Here is a 21,658-nt window from a genome sequence, read left to right as displayed (position 1 = left end):
CCCCCCCGCCCTTTTTTTTTAAAGTGTAGATGTACCTTGTGTGCCGACAAGGGCTTGCTACCTGTTGAAAACAAGACAATTAAATGAGGCACCAACAAAATATGGAGTTTAACTCCCCTCCATTTTCAATGGGAACTGAGTGACTAACTCCCTTAATCTCTTCTGAAAATCTGACCTGTAAATACTTTGATATTTGGATACTAAGCTGCCTTATGACTATCTAGAACAGAGACACCCTTCTATTACTACACAAACAAGTGTGCACTTCCTGTTATTTTATACATTGCCCCATTGTGTACCATTGTATTATTTTAAACCCTTCCTCAGCAGACTGAGAACGCTATCAGTGGAACTGAATCCAGCAACTAATTGCAAGTTTGCCTAGCTCCCGTCTCATATGGAAACTGCACCCTTCAGCTTTTAAGCTTACAAAACTGCACTTTAATACAAGCAACTTCTGGTCTTTTAGTCTCAACTTTGTTTTTACAAAAGTCACTCTGAATGTAAATTTTATCTGACATACTAGTATTAATCTAGAACAACTCTACTGTATCAACTGTTTGCTCCTCATACCAGCCTAGAGTGTTAGCTTTGGAGCTGTACTACAGTTTATAAACCAGCCTTAATCTCAGCACTGAGTTGTTAGATGGAAAGGAGCTTCAAATCATGGAAGCTCTTTTTAAAAGGGCAATCTGTCAATTACTTAGCATCAACTTACCCTGTTATCTTGAGGTGTTCCCCCTCCCTCCCCCCGCTTGCATTGGCTTGTGGGTTTAAGTTAAGCAGAGAGAAAAGCAAGCTTATCAGAAACCTCAAACTCCTTTCTCCAAAGCAATGAGAGGCCAAAACATTAGGATTATCTATGTGCATAGCTACTACTGGAATCAGCAAAGTGGGAGGCTTCTGTGATTGACAGCATGCCCAAGATGGAGATTTAAAAAGAGACTACTTTGCAACCCCACAACAAACAAACGGTAAAAGTGGGTTTATCTTGGAAGGTGACTCCAAGTCCATTTGTAAATTAAGAGGTTCCTCGGCACCTTCATTGAATGTGACTATTTTGGGAAAAAAGAATTTGGTGCAATTCAGATATAAGAGTTCTACTTATGCAATCTAATAAATACTTGTGCTTGTGGTTTGATTCATTGTCATTTTTGCAGGAATGAAGAGGCAAAATGAAAGACTGGAAAGTGCTTAATTATGTTGTACACAGGATGCCTTGAGGCTACTTATATGGCAAAGGTGTTGGGTTTTTATATCCATTTCCCTCTAACTGAAAGGCATCTGTAAATTAACCCTTTAAAATCAACATATAAAGTCTCCAGAACAGACAGCTGAAGCAAATACAGAGAAGAACAAATTCTAAAGACATTAGGTTTTATCATAGACTCATAGACTTTAAGGTCAGAAGGGACCATTATGATCATCTAGTCTGACCTCCCGCATGATGCAGGCCACAAAAGCTGACCCACCCCCTCCTGGAATAATTCTCTCATGATTACAGCCTCTTTGTTTCTGTGGTGTGGTATCAGTATTCATGGACAATACAGCAGAACAGAGCCACCAGAACATTTTAATCAAATTTGGGGGCTAATTGTGTGTGCATTCAACCATGTCAGAGCTTCCAGGGGGAAGAAAAAGAAAAAAAAAGTTAAGCTTCTGATATTCTCAGACACTGAAAAATATTTTAAGTTGTGAAAATAATACTGAGATGTGCCATCCAGGCAATTTACTCCCTTAAAATTACTCCTAAGAAGAAATTAGAGACTCTAAATAACTAGATATTAAGCCAGGCATGTTTCAGGCAGTCATGCTCCTTATTGCCACATGCTGCCTTGATATAGCAGGATTCTCAAAATAATAGTGCCACAATACACAAGAGCAAAAAGATGCACATGTTGGGGGAATGTGTGTTAGTCCAACTTCCAATTTAGGGGAGTCTGGAGATCAGTCTGATTTTTATGGGTATGAATGATTTCTCCACATCATTTAGCCAATACACCTCTACCATGGCAGTCAAAACACTGGTTTGTTTGGGTCTTTTTAATGCAGTTTCCATGCAATGCAGTTAGTCTAATTTAAGTTTGTTTTTCATGCTTCTAAATGACAAATGATTGCTTCTCAGGGTCTGAATTTTACCATTCAGCACCACTGGAAAAAAATATGTAGATGCCTACCTAGTTACAAGCCTAACTTTAGGCACCCAGGTTTGAAAATGTTGGCCTTTATGTTCAAAATGCTGTAAGAACATTTACTAATCCTCACCATCCACATGAGGTACTTAAATATTAGAGAAAGGTTAAGTAACTTGCCTAAGGTGACATGGCAGCTCTAGCAAGGCAGGCCAGAACACAAGGGTATCTGTATTCCAGTCCAGTGGTAAATCCACAGTCTTTATTTCCCAATTGGAAGCAGAGCCGGCTCCAGGCACCAGCTTAACAAGCAGGTGCTTGGGGCGGCCAAGGGAGAGGGGCGGCACCTGTGGCAATTCAGGGGCGGCAGGTCCCTCACTCCCTCTAGGAGCAAAGGACCTGCCGCTGAACTGCCACCGCCGATGGCGGCTTTTTTTTTTTTTTTTTTTTGCTTGGGGCAGCAGAAATGCTGGAGCCGGCCCTGATTGGAAGCACACATGAATGTTACACTTTCTGGTCATTCCATATAAAAGCTATCACAGTTGATAGATTAAATCATTCTAAATTATCCAGTGAAGGAATTAATTCCATTCAGAATGTATTAAACTGAGACAGAACACCTTAGTATAAAGAACTTTTATTTTTTCCTTTTTTGTTTTGATTTGCTTTATAAAGTTCCATTAATATGTTCACAGCTTTGCACCAAAATGAAAGAGGAAAGACCAAAGTCATTCTGTGCACATGATCCACACAGCTTTACTTATGAAATACTAAAAAGCCACATTGTTTTATCCCACTTTCATTCTTCCAAAGACTAGGTTTAACATTTGTAACAAAATGAAGTTGGAGAAGCTGGCAGGCACATATTAAAAAAACACTTTACCTATACAGTTTGCTTTTTATTTTTACTAATAAATATTTTACAAACAATAACTGAAACAATTTCAATAATCTTGCTTGCATATTCTACAATTTGGGACTATCTAGACTATGTCCAGGCAGTAGTACCATACATACCTGAAAACATCTTAAATTTCATCTAGTATGTGTGTTTAGTCACAAAAGGGAAGTCATCCTGTCATGACCACAGATTTATCCACAGGAATCCAATGTTTGCTAGAACTTGATTTGCATTTATAGGTTTTGTTGTTTTCTTTGTTTGTTTTGATCCAGCAGTGTTGCAGTGTGAAGGTCTGCAAATATGCACAGAAAACTTTGCAGCCAAACTTATGCTGTTTAGCAACAGGCTTTGACAACAAATTCCATTTATCATCTTATATTTTGACCACGCATTTTTGAAGTCTGCATTCTAAACACTTGCCACAAGAAGTCAAACAGACGCTGGGGTATTTAATGCATTTTTGTATCAATGAATTGAAAAGGTTCTCTTTTGCCATGGGTGGAAAAATCCCCCATCTACCTCGAAAATGGTCTTTGCTGACCACAGCTCAGTAATTAAGGCGTCTTGGGGGGCGGGGGGGAGTGAGAAACACTAAACCATCATCAACTAGCTACCATTTCTTCCATTAAGGCCCTGCAATTGGGAGGGGAAAAGATCACTGAAAAGCAATAACATTGATAATGTATCTACCAATTCAACTGCTGTTTTCTGAGAACAAATAAGTTGTAATTTGGGATATAGCTAGAAGATGGCAACACGTTTTAGAGCTACTCCATTTATTCTCTCCTCCTTGTGATTGGAGGTGGAGTAGGCGAACATCATGTGGAATTCCCAGATTCTTAAAAAAAAAAAAAAAAGATTTACAATGGAAAGGTTTCCTGAAGATTATCTTCTGCGATACATAACCTATTTCCTATGTTACCACAACACGATCATGTTCTGAGCACTTACACCCACTAAACACGGTCATGGCATAAGCAAAATATAAGTATTGTTGGGGGTGAGGGGGCGGCGGCGGGGGGAAGTGGTGCTATGCACTCCAACAAGACCATCATATTTTAGTTATACACCATACACAGCCCTTAGCCAATATATAAGAAAAAATAAAAATAAAGCCTCACTTTCCTCTAGTTACTTTATTTTTTAACTCTTTCCTTTCAAGAAAAGCCAAATACAAACAGTCTTGAACACTGCTTCAGATGTGTAGTATTGCTTTCCTAGAGACATCTATTCTTTCAACAAATATTCCCCTTTCCCAAGACAAATTTCTAGTAGTTCTTTGAGTGGAGGAATGCCAGATGTCAGACTCCTGTGTGGGTTCAGGGATGGGGGACCAAATTTGCCTAATAAACCCAGATTTTAAATTTAAAGACCTAATGAAAAATTAATTTACCAACTACTGTCCCTGCAATTTTCTTAGTGCCTGGAAGAACCAAGTGGTCATTAATTAAATCCACCCAGATTTCCAGTTGAACAGGTAGGAAAGTGGATAATACAGATGGGCCCAAAACTGAACCCCATATCCAAATGCCCCTCAACTTTGGGGAAGTTCAGATCTTCATGGCAGCTTTGTGGCTTAGGGCTCTCTCATGGAAATTTGCTGCGATGCAGCAAAATGGTATAACCTTTTTCTCTGAACCCCAAAAGTAACTACAGACAACTTATGAATATGCTGCTAAAACTTTTGTAAAGCTCATCCACCTACATAATTTCCTCTGACCACCACTAATTCTAATATTTAATCAACATCTGTTTCTTTGTAAGCTACCAAACATAGGCACCCAGATGGGAATCACAGTTAGTTCTCTCCTTCCGGCATAATAGAAGGCTACATTTCATCAACTCCAACTACACTGGGAGGATAGTTTAAAAAGGTTAACCAAAGAAAAGATTTCAGATGTCTTGAAATGAACTAAAAAGAGTTGGAAATCTTTGTTCGCTCTCATCTAACTTTAAGCCTCCCCCCCCCCTTATAAAAGTAGTCAGGAACACAAATGAAAAGTGTGAGAACGGCATACCTTGCAATACTTAATATAGTGTAAAGAACATTCACACATTCTTGCAAACACAGTCATTGACAGTCTCCCAACATATTAAAGAAATGGGGAAACAGTGCAAAGTACCACAAGGAAAAGTAATAAAATGCACACGCACACCAGTCCTCAAAATGCACTCCACAAGCTTGTCCTTAATACACATGGCTCTGTACCTTCACTTCAAATCACATTCTGCTAAGAATATCCTAAAAAATTCACATTGTTTCTTCCACACCTTTGCATGCCACTTTCCTACTGTGTGAAAGCTCCTGAATGTCAGTGGTTTAGGAGGTGTTTTGTAAGCCTTCCACAGCCTTCTGCTTTAAGATTGAGTTGCCAAAAAATCCCACTGCGCACACACAAAAATTACACTGCTCAGAGAGCTCCTTGAATTAGACTGGCACTTAAAGTACTCCATCCATAGGCCACAGCAAGGCTCCCGGTGCAATTCTCCGCTTTTCTTTGGAGAAGTCTTTTCACAAAAGAAAAACTTATCAATCATTAGGAACCTATTTCTTTAAAAGTCTTTGAACCATGAGGACTCCTACAGCTCAGGAAATAAGGTGGGCACTTTATTCCATTGCAAAAGTTAGAGATACAAGAAAAATACTGATTTTGTGTAACTACACAGATTTTTCACCCCTCTGCCAGACAACATAAAAGGATGACCTTCAGAGACCCAATGAAGTAAAGTCTTTGATTTAGTAGCAGGGCAGAGCATGTGGCGGGCTTTCCTCAATCACTTCGGTGAACAAAAAGGTTTCTCCATTACCAAAAAGCAAGGCTATAACATTACATTAATCTGCATTAGGAATATTTAAGCCTTGACCTCAGTAACTGAAGAGACACCAGATGAAACTCTGAACATATTCAACCTCTTCAGCAGGTTCTGGACTTGCCTATGAAAAAAGCAGTTTCTGCCACTAGGTTTCTTTTTGCCTTCTTTGCACATCTAATGAGAACTCTTACTTTCCTGTACTGAGCTGGTATTGAAAGGGAGGGAAGATCACCCTTTGCTACCTTCACTTAGTCTCATGACCTAGGAGGTGTGTGGGGAATAGGGAAAGGATGGGGGCGGGGTGGGACCAATCCCACAAACAGCCTTTTCTATTTTGCAGTTCCTGCTGGACAAATGAGATTTCAGTCCCCCTCAGGAGTAAGTAAGGAGTAAATCAGACCACTGGAAACAACAAGCATGGCCTTCCCTTTATGGCAGTTTGCGGTATCTTAAAAGCATTCGTAGAATGAAGTCTTCTACAGATTATATGCACTTTGTACCCTCAGCTTCTGCTTGAGATCCTTGGACTCTAAAATCCTGCTCCACACCCAGCAGCTCTCTGTTGCACACTTCCATGATAAACTCGAGTGATTGCGAAGCTGATGCAAATAAAGTCAGTTTACACTGGAAACAGAGCAACACCAAAATGGCTGTGTTCAGACATGTTGTGCCTGTGCATCTGCTCAGTAAACTGACTTTCCATAAAGAGACCGGATTGCAGTGCCAGTCAACAAAATTCTATGTGAGATCTCAACTAAAATAAGTTATGAAATCTGCCAAAATAAACTACCAAAAATCAGGAATCCAGCTCTGGTGTATCAAGACAGTAGTGGTTGTCAAAATGCAAAATACAAAGCTGGCATTACTCTCTGTACCGTCTGCCACTAAGGTCCCTAGTCTTTTAATTTGTTAGAGATCACTAAGTGGGTGTATGAAGGAAGAAGTCAGGCTGCTTTATGGCTGCAACACCTCTCAAAAAAGTGTCTGCCCTCATCACAAATCTCCTTAGAGAATGTAATGTGCAGGACAGTGAAATCCAGTCAGTCACTGTGCATTTTACCAATCAGAGCAACCTTTAAACAAAGAATAATCAAAATGTCAAAGCATAAATTGCAGTTAACATTAAAAAAAAAAGGACCCACTTCATTCCAGTTTCCCATTAAAATACTATATAGTTTTATGAGGACAGCCAACATTTGTAATGGAAATTCAGTGCTAACTCTCTGTGGAACTTGTGTCTTTCTAGTTAGAAATATTTTATTAAAATTGGCTAAAAAATGAAAGCATGTGTGGGATTTGCATACAACATAAAACAGTTGAACACTACTCGCCTTGGTTAAATCCTTGCACATTTGAAGGTGAGTTATTGAATGCTGGCACCTAGTTTTATCTCAGTCAGAATAACCCTCTGAATGCCCAATCTTAGATGCACAGAATGCACTTCTTCAAATGGGCACACAAGAGGGGATGCTCATAGTGTCTTCTGATGAATAAAAACTGAACACAGTTTGGTCTGAATGTTAATGGGCCGCTCCCATTTCTACAGAGTTGCATGTGACATGCAATCTCTGTAGTACGGCAGTTAGGCTCCACTCCCTTTTTCCACTCCAAGGAGGAAAAGGAGGAGGAAAGAGGACGGGACAAGAGGTGAATGATGTATGGAATAGTTCTGATGTATAAAATTACTTCCCAATATGGGAGGTGAAAAGCTTCATGAGTCGATTCTGCTGTCATCCTTGGCATGTCTTTCAATGTGTCCTGCAGCATCCTGGAGGGAGAGGAACAGAGAACAAGTCATTAAAGAATGAGTGCAAAGGGTTCTAGAAGCCACAGTGCACAGCATTCTGAACACATTAAGAAATCACTGGCTTGCAGAAGATATTAACACCCGGCAATCCGTATCAGGGTGCCTAGCAAGCAAGACATGAACCATGATAGAACAGCATTATAAAAACTATGCTAAAAGCTTCTGGGGGGGGGGGGGGGGTTTTTAGAAAATTTAACTAGTAAGATTCTCAGATAATCCCTGTCCATACTATTTAGGGGGAAATTAATAGAATGCTGCTAGCAACTGCTAATTTAAACATAATTGTAACCATCACAAATCTGACTACAGTCGATATATACCTATCTCATAGAACTGGAAGGGACCTTGAAAGGTCATCGAGTCCAGTCCACTGCCTTCACTAGCAGGACCAAGTACTGATTTTGCCCCAGATCCCTAAATGGCCCCCTCAAGGATTGAACTCACAACGCTGGGTTTAGCAGGCCAATGCACTAGCAGCCTGAGTGTAGTTAGTAACATTGTTAAAGTTGCTGTTGATGTATAAAATATAAAAAGTACATCAGTAATCTCAATGGACATCCAGCTATTATCAGTTTTCACACAACTAATTTGGATTACATTCTGCCACCCCGCTCATGTTGAATGGTATGCAGTTCAGTGAATAATCCTATCCTTAGAGAAAAAAGGAAGGTGGCAAAGTCTGGCCCTATGATTATATATTCCTTCTCATCTCCAAGCCACAATTTAATTTAGAATTTTTGAGATTTTCTCTTGGTAGGCTGTTTTCACTGTATATAGATTTTAGAAGATCGATGAAAGACTTCAGTTCTGCTTTTCAGTCCTCAAACAAACCTCTTCATTGTGTACTTTTTATAGCATTCAACATAAAGAAGGCAGACTCTAACAGCTTAAACTGCTTAGAATCAGAATGGTTTCATTGATAAGCATGGCAGATTTTCCTTTATACTTTAATCCAGGTAACGTCAGGCTCTCGTACTCCCTTTTTCTAGTTCTGTCCAATGAAAACCTCAGTTCTCCCAGCTGTGCTAACACTGACTCAGAAATCTCTTTGCATCATCTGTATTTAATTTGTTAAACAAAACCAGCCATGTTCATTTTAGGTCTGTTCCAAGAAGGAATGCTTCCCAAAAATGGAGAAAAACAACATCCAGGAAAAAGAAAATATTATTATTTTCCACTTAAAAGAAAGCAAATCATGGAATAAAAACCTAGTTAAAAAGGCAACAGTTACGCTTTTCTTTAAAAGGCAAGTTTCCATTCCTTGGCACAAGCACAGTGGCTTTTTTAATGTTTGGAAAATGCCAACCACATTGTGGGAACTATCAGCAACAAATTGTGTGTCTTATTTTACACAGTTTTAAAATGACCATGTGTCTCAGAATAGACTAAGGCTGCACTGGGAATTGTATATTGAGGGTCAAGTCCTGCTGAACTTACTTATATAAATACTTTTACTGAATTCAATTAAACTATCTGCATGACTGAGGCTATCAGGATTTGACCATTAGTAGGGTCCTACCTGGAAAATAAGCAAGTCCGAATTATGGTAACATAGTCTGTACTTTATATTTAAGATTCTATCATCCTGTATACTTTCTTACTCCGCTTTTCGCCAGACCACCATGCAAATCCAATTTCTTCACCACATACCTGCTTGGAACCTTTCCTGGAAGTGAAGAAGGCATCGCAGTTCTTCCAGCGACATTTTAGGGTCTGAAAATGTGGGTTGGTGTGATCTGTTAGCAAGTGTTGTTTCAGGTGGTCCACAACTCCAAATATCAGTGAACATCCATGCCACTGGTGGGAGAGTGTATCACAATAAGCCGGGGGTGGGAGGGAGGAGGGGCGAGGTGAGGGAGGAGGGGAAGAGAAAGAGAAGTCAGATAATGCTTTCATTCCTGCTGCCCAACAATATTCCACCAAAGAGTTTCTCTCACACACTGTCTCCACACTTCATCCTTCCTCATATCAAACTACAGAGCCCACATCTCCAAACTGCTTCGGGAGGTTGTGGAAGCTTCTTAACTGGAGGTTTTCAAAGGAAGGGTGAGTGGTTTAGCTGCAACGACATCTTGGCAGAGGTTTAGACTAGATGACTCTTGCTGTCCCTTCGAACGGTATGATTCTATGATTCCATTAGCACCAGTTTTAGGGAGGAATGAAATTGGTGCAACAGTAGTAGGAGGCCCCATTTTGTCTTTTCTAGTCAAGCTAAGTCTAGAATAAATGGGCTCTCAATGGAGCTTTACAGCCATTAAACTTGCCAGCATGAAAATTCATCAGAAACAAAAGTGCACTTCTTTGGCACTACAACGTCATTGTGCAACTGGAAATATCTAGTGGGCCAGAAAAACAGGAGGTAAGAGGTTTTTCTTTTTAAAGAAAACAAAACAAGATTTAGATACAAGACTAATGTTGCTAACATTAGTGCAACTGTTTCTGTGCACAGTGGGTGCAGTAAAGTAAAAGCTTTGTGTTTCATAAGTTGGCATGTGCCACACACTCAGCTTGAAACAGTCAATATAAGAGAAAGATTTTTAAAAACGATCACTTATCTACCTCAAAACCCAGCACCTGCCATCTACTACAGGGTTCCTGGCAAGGCAGCTGCTCCCAGAGGTTAAACTATTTTCACAGTGGAGCTTAAAAGATGTGTGACTGGCTAAACCGAAAGAGTGCTCTAAAAAAAAAAAAAAAAAAAAAAAAAAAAAAATCATGAAAATGAGTCTGTTCCATCCCTTGATTTCTGTCCAGACACAGGAGATTGGTCTAGAAACTATAATAAAGAAGGATAAAGAACTGAACACTAGAAATGCTTTGTTCTTTACCCAGCAACGGTAATTCTGCATCAGGTTAAGCCGCACAGCTTGGACGCTGCCATCGTAGCAGCCAGTGTAGATCTGTGAAGAAAAAATTATGAAAGAGAAAAAAAATAAAGATGTGTTTTTAAAAGAGATAACAGGCAAAAAGACCAAGTATAAAACATATGAAGTGGAAAGCCTATGCACTTAAGGCTTCCAATTTTGAAACACTTCTTAGATCCAACATTTAAAAATATTGTTTTTTGAACAAAGTAATTGAAAGAGTTTTGATTCAGAAACCCCGCTGCACACCTGAAACATGTAGAGAACCAAAATGAGAAATTAACTCGCCTATTTCCATATACAAACTAAATGCAAAACAATTTTTTTTTTTTTTTTGCTGTTTATAGTGTAAATTAGATTGTAAAAATCCTTTCAATTTTAGTAGTGTTATTAACAGGTAAGTTAAAAAATTATTCTTCAACCTGTCAGAGGCCCTTAAAGACATTTCCATGACTTCGTCTGTAAACCAGTATCTAACTGGTTTACAGACCATCTAGAAGTATGCTGTTTCTGATCTCTAATAAACAGCAGTAAACTGATGGCTAATAGTTCAATTTGTAATTTTGGAGAAATGTGAAGCTAACAGATAGTTGAGAATATGACATGTTATTTCTTATTTCCACTATCAGAAGATATCAATTATCTATCTGCTGCAGGGAAGGGACTATACCCTAGTGTTCAAACAGATACAGAAGAGTGAGAGAATGTCCATTGTATAGTACACTTCACTGACTGCTAATCTGAAGCTTCATTTGTGTCTAGATGCCTAAAGCATCTCAGAAATATGGTACAGCATAAATCTTGGACCACAATCACACAGCTTGGGAAGTTAAATCTCAACTTCAGCTCCATGAGAAGCGGGGCTAGGAAAAAAATATGCATTTCCCATAGTGCATTGGTTCTCAGTTTTCCTACACTTTACTCTTTTGTTATTACAAATTTGAAAATCAGAAATATTAAGCACTTCCCATTTTAATTCTCATTTTATCAAAGTTCAGGAACAAATTGTCAACTGCACATTCACAAGAGTTTTTAAGGGTGTCCAGCTTAAGCAGGCAAGTACTCAGATCTTTGTGTATACTATAAACCCTAACAACTTGAATGTGCATCAGGGTATTTGTATACCTAAGTCAGTCAAAAAAATGTTCATGCACTTCAGCATGTGTTAATTTGAAAGTATGGTCCTGAAAGTTGGAAGTGGTTTGACTGAGTAAAGTCCTACTAAATCCAGTCATATAGCTGCTAGAGAAAATGTCTGAAACAGGACAGAGACACTTCAAGCATTACTTAGGGTTTTAATACTTTAACTGTTCTGATTATAGTAACGATGCACACTATGAGGATTAAATTAATGCCTTATGTCTAGCTGATAGAGCTATAGTCCTGAAATTATGATACAATATTAGCAAACAAACAGCTCAATTTTCCCAACACAATTTAGCATATGAACTATTTTCCAGAATTGCTACATTGGTATATAAACAGCTTTTCTTTATTATTTTTTATTATTATTATTATTATTTTGACTGCCATTTTAAATGGTCCTCTCTCTAGTTCAGTCAGGAAAGTTAAAATAATTAAATCATCTACCACTGATATCAATAAACTCTGAAATCAACACTATCAGCAGCTAACAAACAAGACTTTCTATTTTAGATCAATGAAAGGAGGAGAGTTACCATGCTCTTATGAATAGTCATGCACATGATCATATCTGTGTGTCCTCCGTAGACTTGCAAACGGTCATGAGACTTGGGAAGAAAAGAAAACGAAACGTTAGGCATGTAATAGTTTGTTATTTTGCAGGCATTTTTTATTGGCTTGCATAATCAACAGTGACTTTTTAAGAGTTAGGAGCATTGACTATTACACGAGACTTGTAAGGGCCTCGTGGATGCCACACACTGCAATCACACTGTACTATCTACTATGTGCTATTAATTTCTTAATTTTTCCTCAGTCTACTCTTTCAGGCCTATTGAATGGCTAGATTGGACTCCTTTCAGAACCTGTTAACACCACTAATCAGCTGGAGGAATTGTTCAGCAATAAAAAGCATTTGTTCTTCAAGGGCTGAGAATATTGCCTCCCTGGTCCTCCCAGCTCCTGCCAAGTCAACATGCAGAATCTATGAGAATCCAACTATGAGAATCCAACCCCTGTTTTTCGCATGAGAGTACGGACTACTAGGGAGTGGCCGTTAAACTGATCCAGTTTACAGGGACAGACTACATGCCACTCAGCCTTTCAAAGAACAGAAAACTAATTGTCCAGAATCATTTGAAAAAAAATGTTAGCTTCTTCTATAGTTAAAATGAGTGCAACCAGAGAACCAGCCTGGCTGATGCAAGTGATTATCTGTTGAATTATTTTAAAACCCCACAGCTCATTGGTCAAGGAGAAGGTTAAGAATTTTAACTGGTAGAAGAGGGAGGGGCTGGAAACTAGGAAGTAAAGATAATTAATATGGTATTTTGCTTGGGAGCTTCTGAAATGTACAAAATATGGAATAGATAAGTTCTGTTCCTGGACATCATTTATTTTCTTACCTGTAGTTCATAAACACGGACAAATTTATCCAAGCAAGCCGTCACCATCACCTTCCCTAGGATGTTCACAACAGTTACTGCATGATTATGGCCTTTATAGATTCGTACCAGCTCTCCTGTCTGTGACAAGACAAGGAAGAAAGAACACCCATTAGATCATGAAAACAGATGCAAACAGCAAGTCTGCAGGTTTTTCATTGAAATAATAGTTTTATTATTCATTATATTACAGAAGTGCCTAGGGGATAACAAAGAACAAGGCCCCATTGTATATAGCACCATACAAACAAATCATAAGACAAATGCCCCATCCCAAAGAGCTTACAATCTAAATAGATAAGACAGGAAAAGGGATACAACATACAAGCAGAGTATGCAACATCATGTTAGTGCCATGATTATTTGTATTTATTGTTTGTTATTTAAATCCTTTGTTTTTTTGTTTTTTTTTAAATGGAGGGAACTTGCTAAAAGGAAAAACAAAAGAAGGGCAGGGGAGACATGAACAGCCAATCACCACAGGAGAAAGAATGTTCAGTGTGAAAACTGCAGAAAGCAGTGTGATGACCTTAGCGCATCTGACACTCCCTGGTCAAACTGCTTCTGCAACTGCTCTGCTGGCTTCAGTCTCAGGCCAACTCCTCCCTGCAGTTTCTTTTCCCACAGCCACATGGTTGGGAGGGAAAGAGAGAGAATCCTTACTCCTGGGGCAATTCTGTGCCACTGCGGAATGCAGAATTTCTGGCCACCTGTGGACTCTGCAGAGCCCAACTCGCAGTGAGCAGATCGCCCAGCCTGGTGGGGCTGGAGGCTGCACGCTCTTTGATCTTCATTCTTCTGGAAAGGAGAGGGCCTAGGAGACCCAGCCAGCTCTGGCAAAGGGTGAGGAAGGGCAGGGCCACACACCATGTGCCCTGGCAGGACAGTAAAGAAGTTGGGGGGAGGAAAGGCTCTGGGGGTGCTGGTTTCTGGGCCGGGATCTGCCCCACAGCTGGGGTCCATGGGGGAGAAGGAGGGGACTGGTGTCCTGGGGCTGCCTTGCAGCTGGGCTCTGGCAGGAGGGGTCTGTGGATGTAGGGGCTGAGGGATGCCCTGTGTCTGGACTCTGGGGGGATGCTGGTGTCTGGGCCGGGGGGTGCTCTGCAGCTAGGCTCTGGGGGATAGGAGTGCAGGTGTCTGGGCTCTGGGGTCTCCACCCAGCTGGAACTGGGTTGTTGTAGGGGTTTCTTTAACTTTCTTTTCTGCTGTTGTCTGTATTGTTGACATACTTGTTGATGTGTATTTTGAAATAAAATTACCAAAATAATTGAAACCGGAGTGATTATATTGTGTTATTTTGACAAATAAAATATGCAGAATTTTAAAATATTGTGTGTAGAATTGTTAATTTTTTGGTACAGAATTCCCCAAGGAGTAGGCAGCCATATGGGTCCTACTGCCCCCAGATGAGGGTCTCCCCTTCACTGCTCTGGGTCCAAGGGATTCTGGAGGAAGGGATAGTCCCCATCTTTCCCCTGCCCCTCCCAGGCAAGTACAGCAGTACCTATTTAAACTGCCTTTGCAACTGCTGTGCTAACTTTAGTCTTGGGCAAGCTCCTTTTCAAAGTTTTAAATGCTTAGTCATGCCCACCTGATAAATTTAATTGAACATTATATATTTCTCAGGTATGTATCTCACTTAAAAAGTAATTGCAGTAGTTTTTACCTTGCTTATAGAAACCCAAAGTCAAACCAAAACGTGACTTGAAGTTACCAGCTGTGGTTTCCTAGACGTCCTATAGTTTCCTCATTTCCAACTTTCTGCCCCATTTGGTAAAGCATAATTTGTGACAAAGTATACTTGCAACCATATTACCACAACCACTCGGAACTGGTACTTGCCCCCCCCCCCCCCCCGAAGTTTAAGAGGCAGAACCAGCAGTTGCTAAACAGAATTAACCACATTTCCATTGGCACCAAATACATCACCAGACTAATTAGTCTGTGTCCACCACTTTGCATCATGGCTTTTGGTATTTTTAATTAATCTGTGATACTGTTTCAAAGCAAGGCAGCATTTTCAAAAGAGAGAAGGGAGTAATCCTATTGGTGCGAGTTGGGGATTGGAAGTCAGGATTTCTGATTTCTATTTCTAGCTCTGCAGTTGACCCATCGACATCTAGTCACACCTCCTGAATAATACAGGACATCAGACTTTCCTGAATTAGTTCCTGTTTGAACTAGAGCACATCTTTTAGAAAAACATCTTATCTTGATTAAAGAATTTCTAGTGATAGAAAACCTACTACAACCCTTGGTAAGTTGTACTAATAGTTTAATTACTCACTGCTGAAAATGCATGCCTTACTTTTTAGTCTAAATTAGTCTAGCTTCAACTTTCAGCCACTGGATCTTGTAATACAGTTGTTTGCTAAACTGAAGAGCCTTCTGTTCCATATGTAGGTACTTATAGGCTGTGAACAAATCACCCCTTAACCTTCTCTTTGATAAGTTAAATATATTGAACTCCTTGAATCTCTCATTAAAAGGCACATTTTCAAATCCTTTTATCATTCTTGTGGCTCTTTTCTGAACCCTCTCCAATTTTTCAGTATCCTAGGAATGAAGGATAATGTTTACAAAGTGCTCTGAGTTCCTCAGATAGAAAGGTGCTATACAACATAGTGTAAGAGTCACCATATCCTCTTAAGCATATGGGCTTCCAAAGAAATTCTCATTGCTTTTATCACCTCAACCATAAAAGCTATTTAGGGTTTCAAATATCTGAATGACTTACATGTATATTGTGGGCGTGGACAGATTGGTCACTGGAGCCACTGAACACCAGATCATTCACAACCTTTTAAAGAGGACAACAAAACAGTTAGTTTTGACTTCTGTATCATTTTTAATATATGAGTGAAACACGTACACACTACTTGAGTAAGGATTTGCTTACTTTAAAGTAGCAATATATTTCACCAAGGGGTATTGACTTCACAAATACTTCCTCCTGTATCCTCGACCCCCTCCAATCTTTTAATCTAGTGTGAATAACCCCTTAAAATTAATTATTCAATGTCTAGCTACAACATTAGGAAACACATTAAGCTGCCCAAATGGTAAACGGTGACATTTATACACTATATAGTATACATACACACATGGGATGTCAATTAATTGTAGTTAACTCGCGATTAACTCAAAAAAATTAATTGCGATTAATCACACTTACAACAACAATACCAATTGAAATTTATTAAATATTTTTGGACTTTTTTCTACATTTTCAATATTGATTTCAATTACAACACAGAATACAAAATGCACAGTGCTCACTTTATATTATTTTTGATTAAAAATATGTGCACTGTAAAAATGATAAACAAAAGAAATAGTATTTTTCAATTCACCTCATACAAGTGCTGAAGTGCAATCTCTTTATTGTGAAAGTGTAACTTACAAATGCAGATTTTTTTTGGTTACATAACTGCACTCAAAAACAAAACAATGTAAAACTTTAGAGCCTACACGTCCACTCAGTCCTATGTCTTATTCTGCCAATCACTAAGACAAACAAGTGTGTTTACTTCTTATTTACAATGTTACCTGAAAGTGAGAAAAAGTGTTCAGGTGGCACTTTTGTAGCTGGCGTTGCAAGGTATTTACATACCAGATATGCTAAACATTTGTATGCCCCTTCCATTTTTCGGCCACCATTCCAGAAGACATGCTTTCATGCTGATGATGCTCGTTAAAAAAATAATGTGTTAATTAAATTTGTGACTGTACTCCTTGGGGAGAGAATTGTATGTCTCCTGCTCTATTTTACCTGCATTCTGCATATATTTCATGTTATAGCAGTCTCAGATGATGACCCAGCACATGTTCGTTTTAAGAACACTTTCACAGCAGATTTGACAAAAAGGTACTGATGTGAGATTTCTAAAAATAGCTACAGCACTCGACCCAAGGTTTAAGAATCTGAAGTGCCGTCCAAAATCCGAAAGGGACAAGGTGTGGAGCATGCTTTTAGAAGTCTTAAAAGAGCAACACTCTGATGCAGAAACTACAGAATCCAAATCACCAAAAAGAACCTTCTGCTGGTGGCATCTGACTCAGATGATGAAAATGAACATACGTCAGTCCGCACTGCTTTGGATTGTTATCAAGCAGAATCCATCATCAGCATGGAAGCATATTCTCTGGAATGGCGGTCGAAGCATGAAGGGACACATGAATCTTTAGCGCATCTGGCAACGCCAGCTACAACAGTGGCATGCGAACGCCTGTTCTCACTTTCAGGTGACATTGTTAACAAGAAGCTGGCAGCATTATCTCCTGCAAATTGTAACCAACCTTGTTTGTCTGAATGATTAGCTGACCAAGAAGTAGGATTGAGTGGACTTGTAGGCTCTAAAATTTTAACATTGTTTTATTTTTGAATGCAGTTTTTTTGGTACATAATTCTACATTTGTAAGTTCAACTTTCATGATAATGAGATTGCACTACAGTACTTGTATGAGGTGAATTGAAAAATACAATTTTTTTGTTTTTTTACAGCACAAATATTTGTAATCAAAAATAAATATAAAGTGAGCACTGTACACTTTGTATTCTGTGTTGTAATTGAAATTAATATATTTGAAAATGTAGTAAACATCCAAAAATATTCAAAATAAATGGTATTCTATTGTTGTTTAGTCGCGATTAATTTTTTTAATCGTTTGACAGCTCTAATATATACATACATCCAAAACATTGCAATTTTTATTTAAAAAGATTCATCCCACATCCCGGGCAAAGATATAATTGTGTGTGTTTGGGTCAAATAAAATGCTTATTTATCAGCTTTATTTGTAAAATCCATTGTCTTCTTTAGAGGTTAGGGGACCAGCAAAATCTGTTCTGAACAGGACAATGAACTCACCCAGTACAAGTACTTTAAGCATCAGATTGTTTAAGTAGTAGATAAGCTTCTATGACAATCTGTACCCTTATGTTCACCCCTTTTACAATACTTATAAGTTTTGTACAAAATATGCCTTCTGAGGTGTATCATTTGAAAACGCAATTTGCTGATCATTACTGTCCTGGTAAAATGTGTCTGGCAACACTGTATGTAATGTTATAAGTCTACTGTATGATATTACTGAGACATATTCCAAGTCTGCAAAAAAAATCACAAATCAGTTCCTCAGAAACAAAAAGCAAACCCACACCTCAGCCAGGTGTCAACAAGATCAAATGGACTATCACCTGGTCAAGTGACCATTTTTGGCAGGAAAAAGGGTGAGAGCGAGAAATTTACATCTTGGCAAAGAAACAGCTGAGTCGCCATAGACTTTCTTGGAGATGATTTTCAAAGAAAAAGAAAACGATAAGGGGAACAGACACCCCAAGAGACTCCTCCCTTTCTGTCTGCCCAGGGCATCAACACCACCTGAAGGACAAGGAAAGTAACACTGAACTGAGGGAGAGGTCCTGGCCAAAAGGAATCCAGCCAAAAAGACTGCTGAAGCATGTGGTGAGAGAGGCCTTTGCTTTGAATTCATTTAGCTTGTTAAAAAGTAAAACGCAACTAATATCTTACTTTTATGCCTCATTACTTGTAAATCACTTAAAATCCATCTTTCTGTAGTTAATAAACTTGTTTTATTGTTTTATCTAAACCAGTGTGCTTGGACTGAAGTGTTTGGGAAACTCCACTTGAGATAACAGGATTTGTACACATTTTCTATTAATGAAATGGTGGACTTTATATAAGCTTGTATTTTCCACGAGAGTGCTGGGCAGTATAAGACGCACATTTCTGGGGGAAAGTCTTGGACTGGGAATTTGCTGGTGTTGCTCTGCAGTGCAATTCAGGAGTGCCTGGCTATAGCATTCGTACAATATAACAGAGTAATTTACATGCTGGAGGCTGTGTGTAAACAGACCAGCAGTGGTTGCTCTTACAGCAAAGCAGTGTAACAGGCACCCCAGGTTGGAGACTTGAGGGGACACAGCTGTTCAACAGTCCAGACTGTACCCTGGGTAATGTCACAGCTTCATACCAGACTACCAAGCCCAGAACCATCCAGGCTTTCACCCCTCAATAACTAGTTAAAATCCAGCTCCAGCTAGTAGCAAGTGAAACGAGTTAGTAATCTCAGTTCAGTTCCTAGCAAACAGATCTCAGTGTTCACAATACCAAAACCATCACACACACAAATTGACCGGGAATCTCAGAATCCTAGGACTGAATGGGCAGAAAGATTAAACTAGATTTTACCCATTAAAAAAAGTATTCACTTCAGCTCGGGATTAAGACAGTGAGGCTACGTGGGGAAAAATGTGCTTTGCCTCTGCAACTCTGCTTTGTGGACACAAGACATCAACACCCTACACTGCTACCTATCTGGCACTTTTTAAGCACACAAAATTAAGCAAAAAAAGTTTGAAGACTACATAAATGTGCTCCAATATGCGTGTAGATGGCGGGAGCAAGTTAATGTGAAAAAAGAGCAGGTCAGGGCCAGAGCTGGCAAGTAATGCATCATGCTTTATGTTAGAGTGGGCACATTATTATCGATCATTAAAGGTATGTCTACACAAAAGAAGTCGTGCCACTTTATCTATATACTTAAAGTGATACAGCCCTCCTAGGGTGGATGCAGTTATACCAGTACAGCTATTCCCACACAGGAAAGTCTAAGGCTGCTACTCCCATACACCAGTCTAAGGCAGCTTTCCACTGGTATATCAGCATCCACATTAGGAGTGGGATTGAACCAATACAACTATTTCCATCACGAAAATCACATTTCTAACCACAATTAGTTATACCAGTATAAACTGAATATAGAGAAGGCTTTTTGCGGGGGTTGGGGGGGTAAGAGGGGATATGTCTAAAGGGACATTGTGAGTATTTTCTCCATAGAGTTAATCTTTTCAAAATTTCCAGAGTGAATTACAGGCAAAATAGGCAAGAGTTTCCTTTCTTCCCTCTGGCAAGATGATTGTTCCACCGCCCCCTTGGGCTTCTGAAATCAACATCCCTCTTGCATACACTAGTACTATGAAGTGCAATAGCAGCAGCACTAGAAAAGGCATCAATTGTGGTAGCAAGGCCAGCAGAAGGAGCTCACAGTTGGGGAATCTTTTCTCAAATGTATGGATTTTTATTTTTAGCCAAAATACAGATAAAATTTCCTATGGCGGCAATTCTCAACCAGGGGTCCAGGGCCGCAAGCAGGTTTCAGGGGGTCTGCCAAAATAAACCAGAGAGCAGGACCGGCGTTAGACATGCTGGGGGTCCAGGGCAGAAAGCCCGAGCCCTGCCGCCCGGGGCTGAAGCCGAAGCCAGAGCAACTTAGCTTTGCGGGGCCCCCTGTGGCATGGGGCCTCAGGCAATAGCCCTGCTTGCTACCCTCCAACGCTGGCCCTGGCTTTAATATACTGGATATGCAGAAAAACAGTTGTTGTGGCACACGTGGGGTGTGGAATTGTTATAGCATGTTGGGGGGAGGAGGGGGACTCAGAAAGAAAAAGGTTGAGAACCCCTGTCTATGGGAATATCAAAACACTAAAGTACCTGAAATATCAGATGGAAGTAAATAGTCTCCTTAACATATAGTGACTACATCATTTGTCAAAAACTGTTACTTCCCAAGGTACTTGCCTTCATACAGAGTATTGTTTTGCTATGACCTTCAAGAGTTCGGAGAAGCAGTCCATTTCGAGCATCCCGCACACTGATGGTACAGTCATAGGACCCCACTACCAACAACTTGCGTGCTCCTTCCTGAGCTGTGGCTAGACAGCTGACTGCTCTAGGGCCATGGCATTCAAAGGTATCAATTTGCTTGTTGTTCTGCAAAATAAAGAAGTCAAAAGATTGAAAGGAATGTAGACCACTGAGTCCATCCTTCTTCAAGGATATGATTCCTCAGACTGAAGGTATATCTGATATTACTCTTCTACATACCTAAAAAGACAAAAAGGTGCAACTACCACTACTGATGGAATACTGTTTAAGATTAAAATGTAATCTAAAAATCTAAAGCTAATTCTTCGTTCCCTCTGAGAACCCCTAAACAAGTATTCCTAAATTATCATAACTGAGTTTGTTTTGCATTACAAATTCATTTAGCCTCTTTCCAGTGAGCTGTGCTTACAATTTGACCAGTAGAAAGAAATAGTCTTTATTCTTCAGTGGTAGAAGAACAGAATTGCTTGATGAGGCATGTGAACTTAGATATTTCATTACTCTTTAAGTACCACATGATTATGAAGTATGTTTCTTCACATTTAGTGTGAAAATTCTGTGAAAATAATTTGAGGTTCACTGGCATGATACTTCTGCTCTTGAGCTCTCAGAACAAGCCCTCTTTTTAGATCTCCTTTTTTGCTAGGATAGTTTTGAGCAATGAGCCTGGAGTCAATCTAAGCCAGGGGTGGTCAACCTGACCCTCAGAAGGAGCCAGAATTTACCAATGTACCTTGCCAAAGAGCCATAGTAATACATCAACAGCCCGCCCCCCCCCATCAGCTCCCCCCCCCCGCTCCCAGCGCCTTCCACCCACCGGCAGCTCCGACAATCAGCACCTCCCCCTCCCTCCCTGCACCT

The 21,658-nt window shown here is 39.7% G+C and overlaps 1 protein-coding gene across 5 annotated transcripts in view; it reads right to left on the bottom strand.

Annotated features, from left to right (window-relative positions):
* Positions 1–2,753: 2,753 nt before the first annotated feature.
* ZNF106 (zinc finger protein 106) overlaps positions 2,754–21,658 on the bottom strand; it is a 59,907-nt gene continuing 41,002 nt past the window's right edge. For all 5 annotated transcript variants that reach the window (XM_029911492.1, XM_029911493.1, XM_029911495.1 and 2 more), the window contains 7 exons: positions 20,711–20,902; positions 15,844–15,906; positions 13,068–13,187; positions 12,198–12,269; positions 10,483–10,554; positions 9,305–9,451; positions 2,754–7,615 (listed from right to left, as the gene is read on the bottom strand). In XM_029911492.1, coding sequence (XP_029767352.1) covers positions 7,559–7,615; positions 9,305–9,451; positions 10,483–10,554; positions 12,198–12,269; positions 13,068–13,187; positions 15,844–15,906; positions 20,711–20,902 — 723 coding nt within the window. In that variant the 3' untranslated portion in view covers positions 2,754–7,558. The remainder of the gene's footprint in view (positions 7,616–9,304; positions 9,452–10,482; positions 10,555–12,197; positions 12,270–13,067; positions 13,188–15,843; positions 15,907–20,710; positions 20,903–21,658) is intronic.

This window comes from Terrapene carolina, unplaced genomic scaffold (assembly GCF_002925995.2).
Source record: "Terrapene carolina triunguis isolate 2854851 unplaced genomic scaffold, T_m_triunguis-2.0 Scaffold96, whole genome shotgun sequence".
Classification (NCBI taxonomy): Eukaryota; Metazoa; Chordata; order Testudines; family Emydidae; genus Terrapene; species Terrapene triunguis.
The sequence above is the reverse complement of the archived record's forward strand: the minus strand, read 5'-3'. Positions and strand labels throughout refer to the sequence as shown.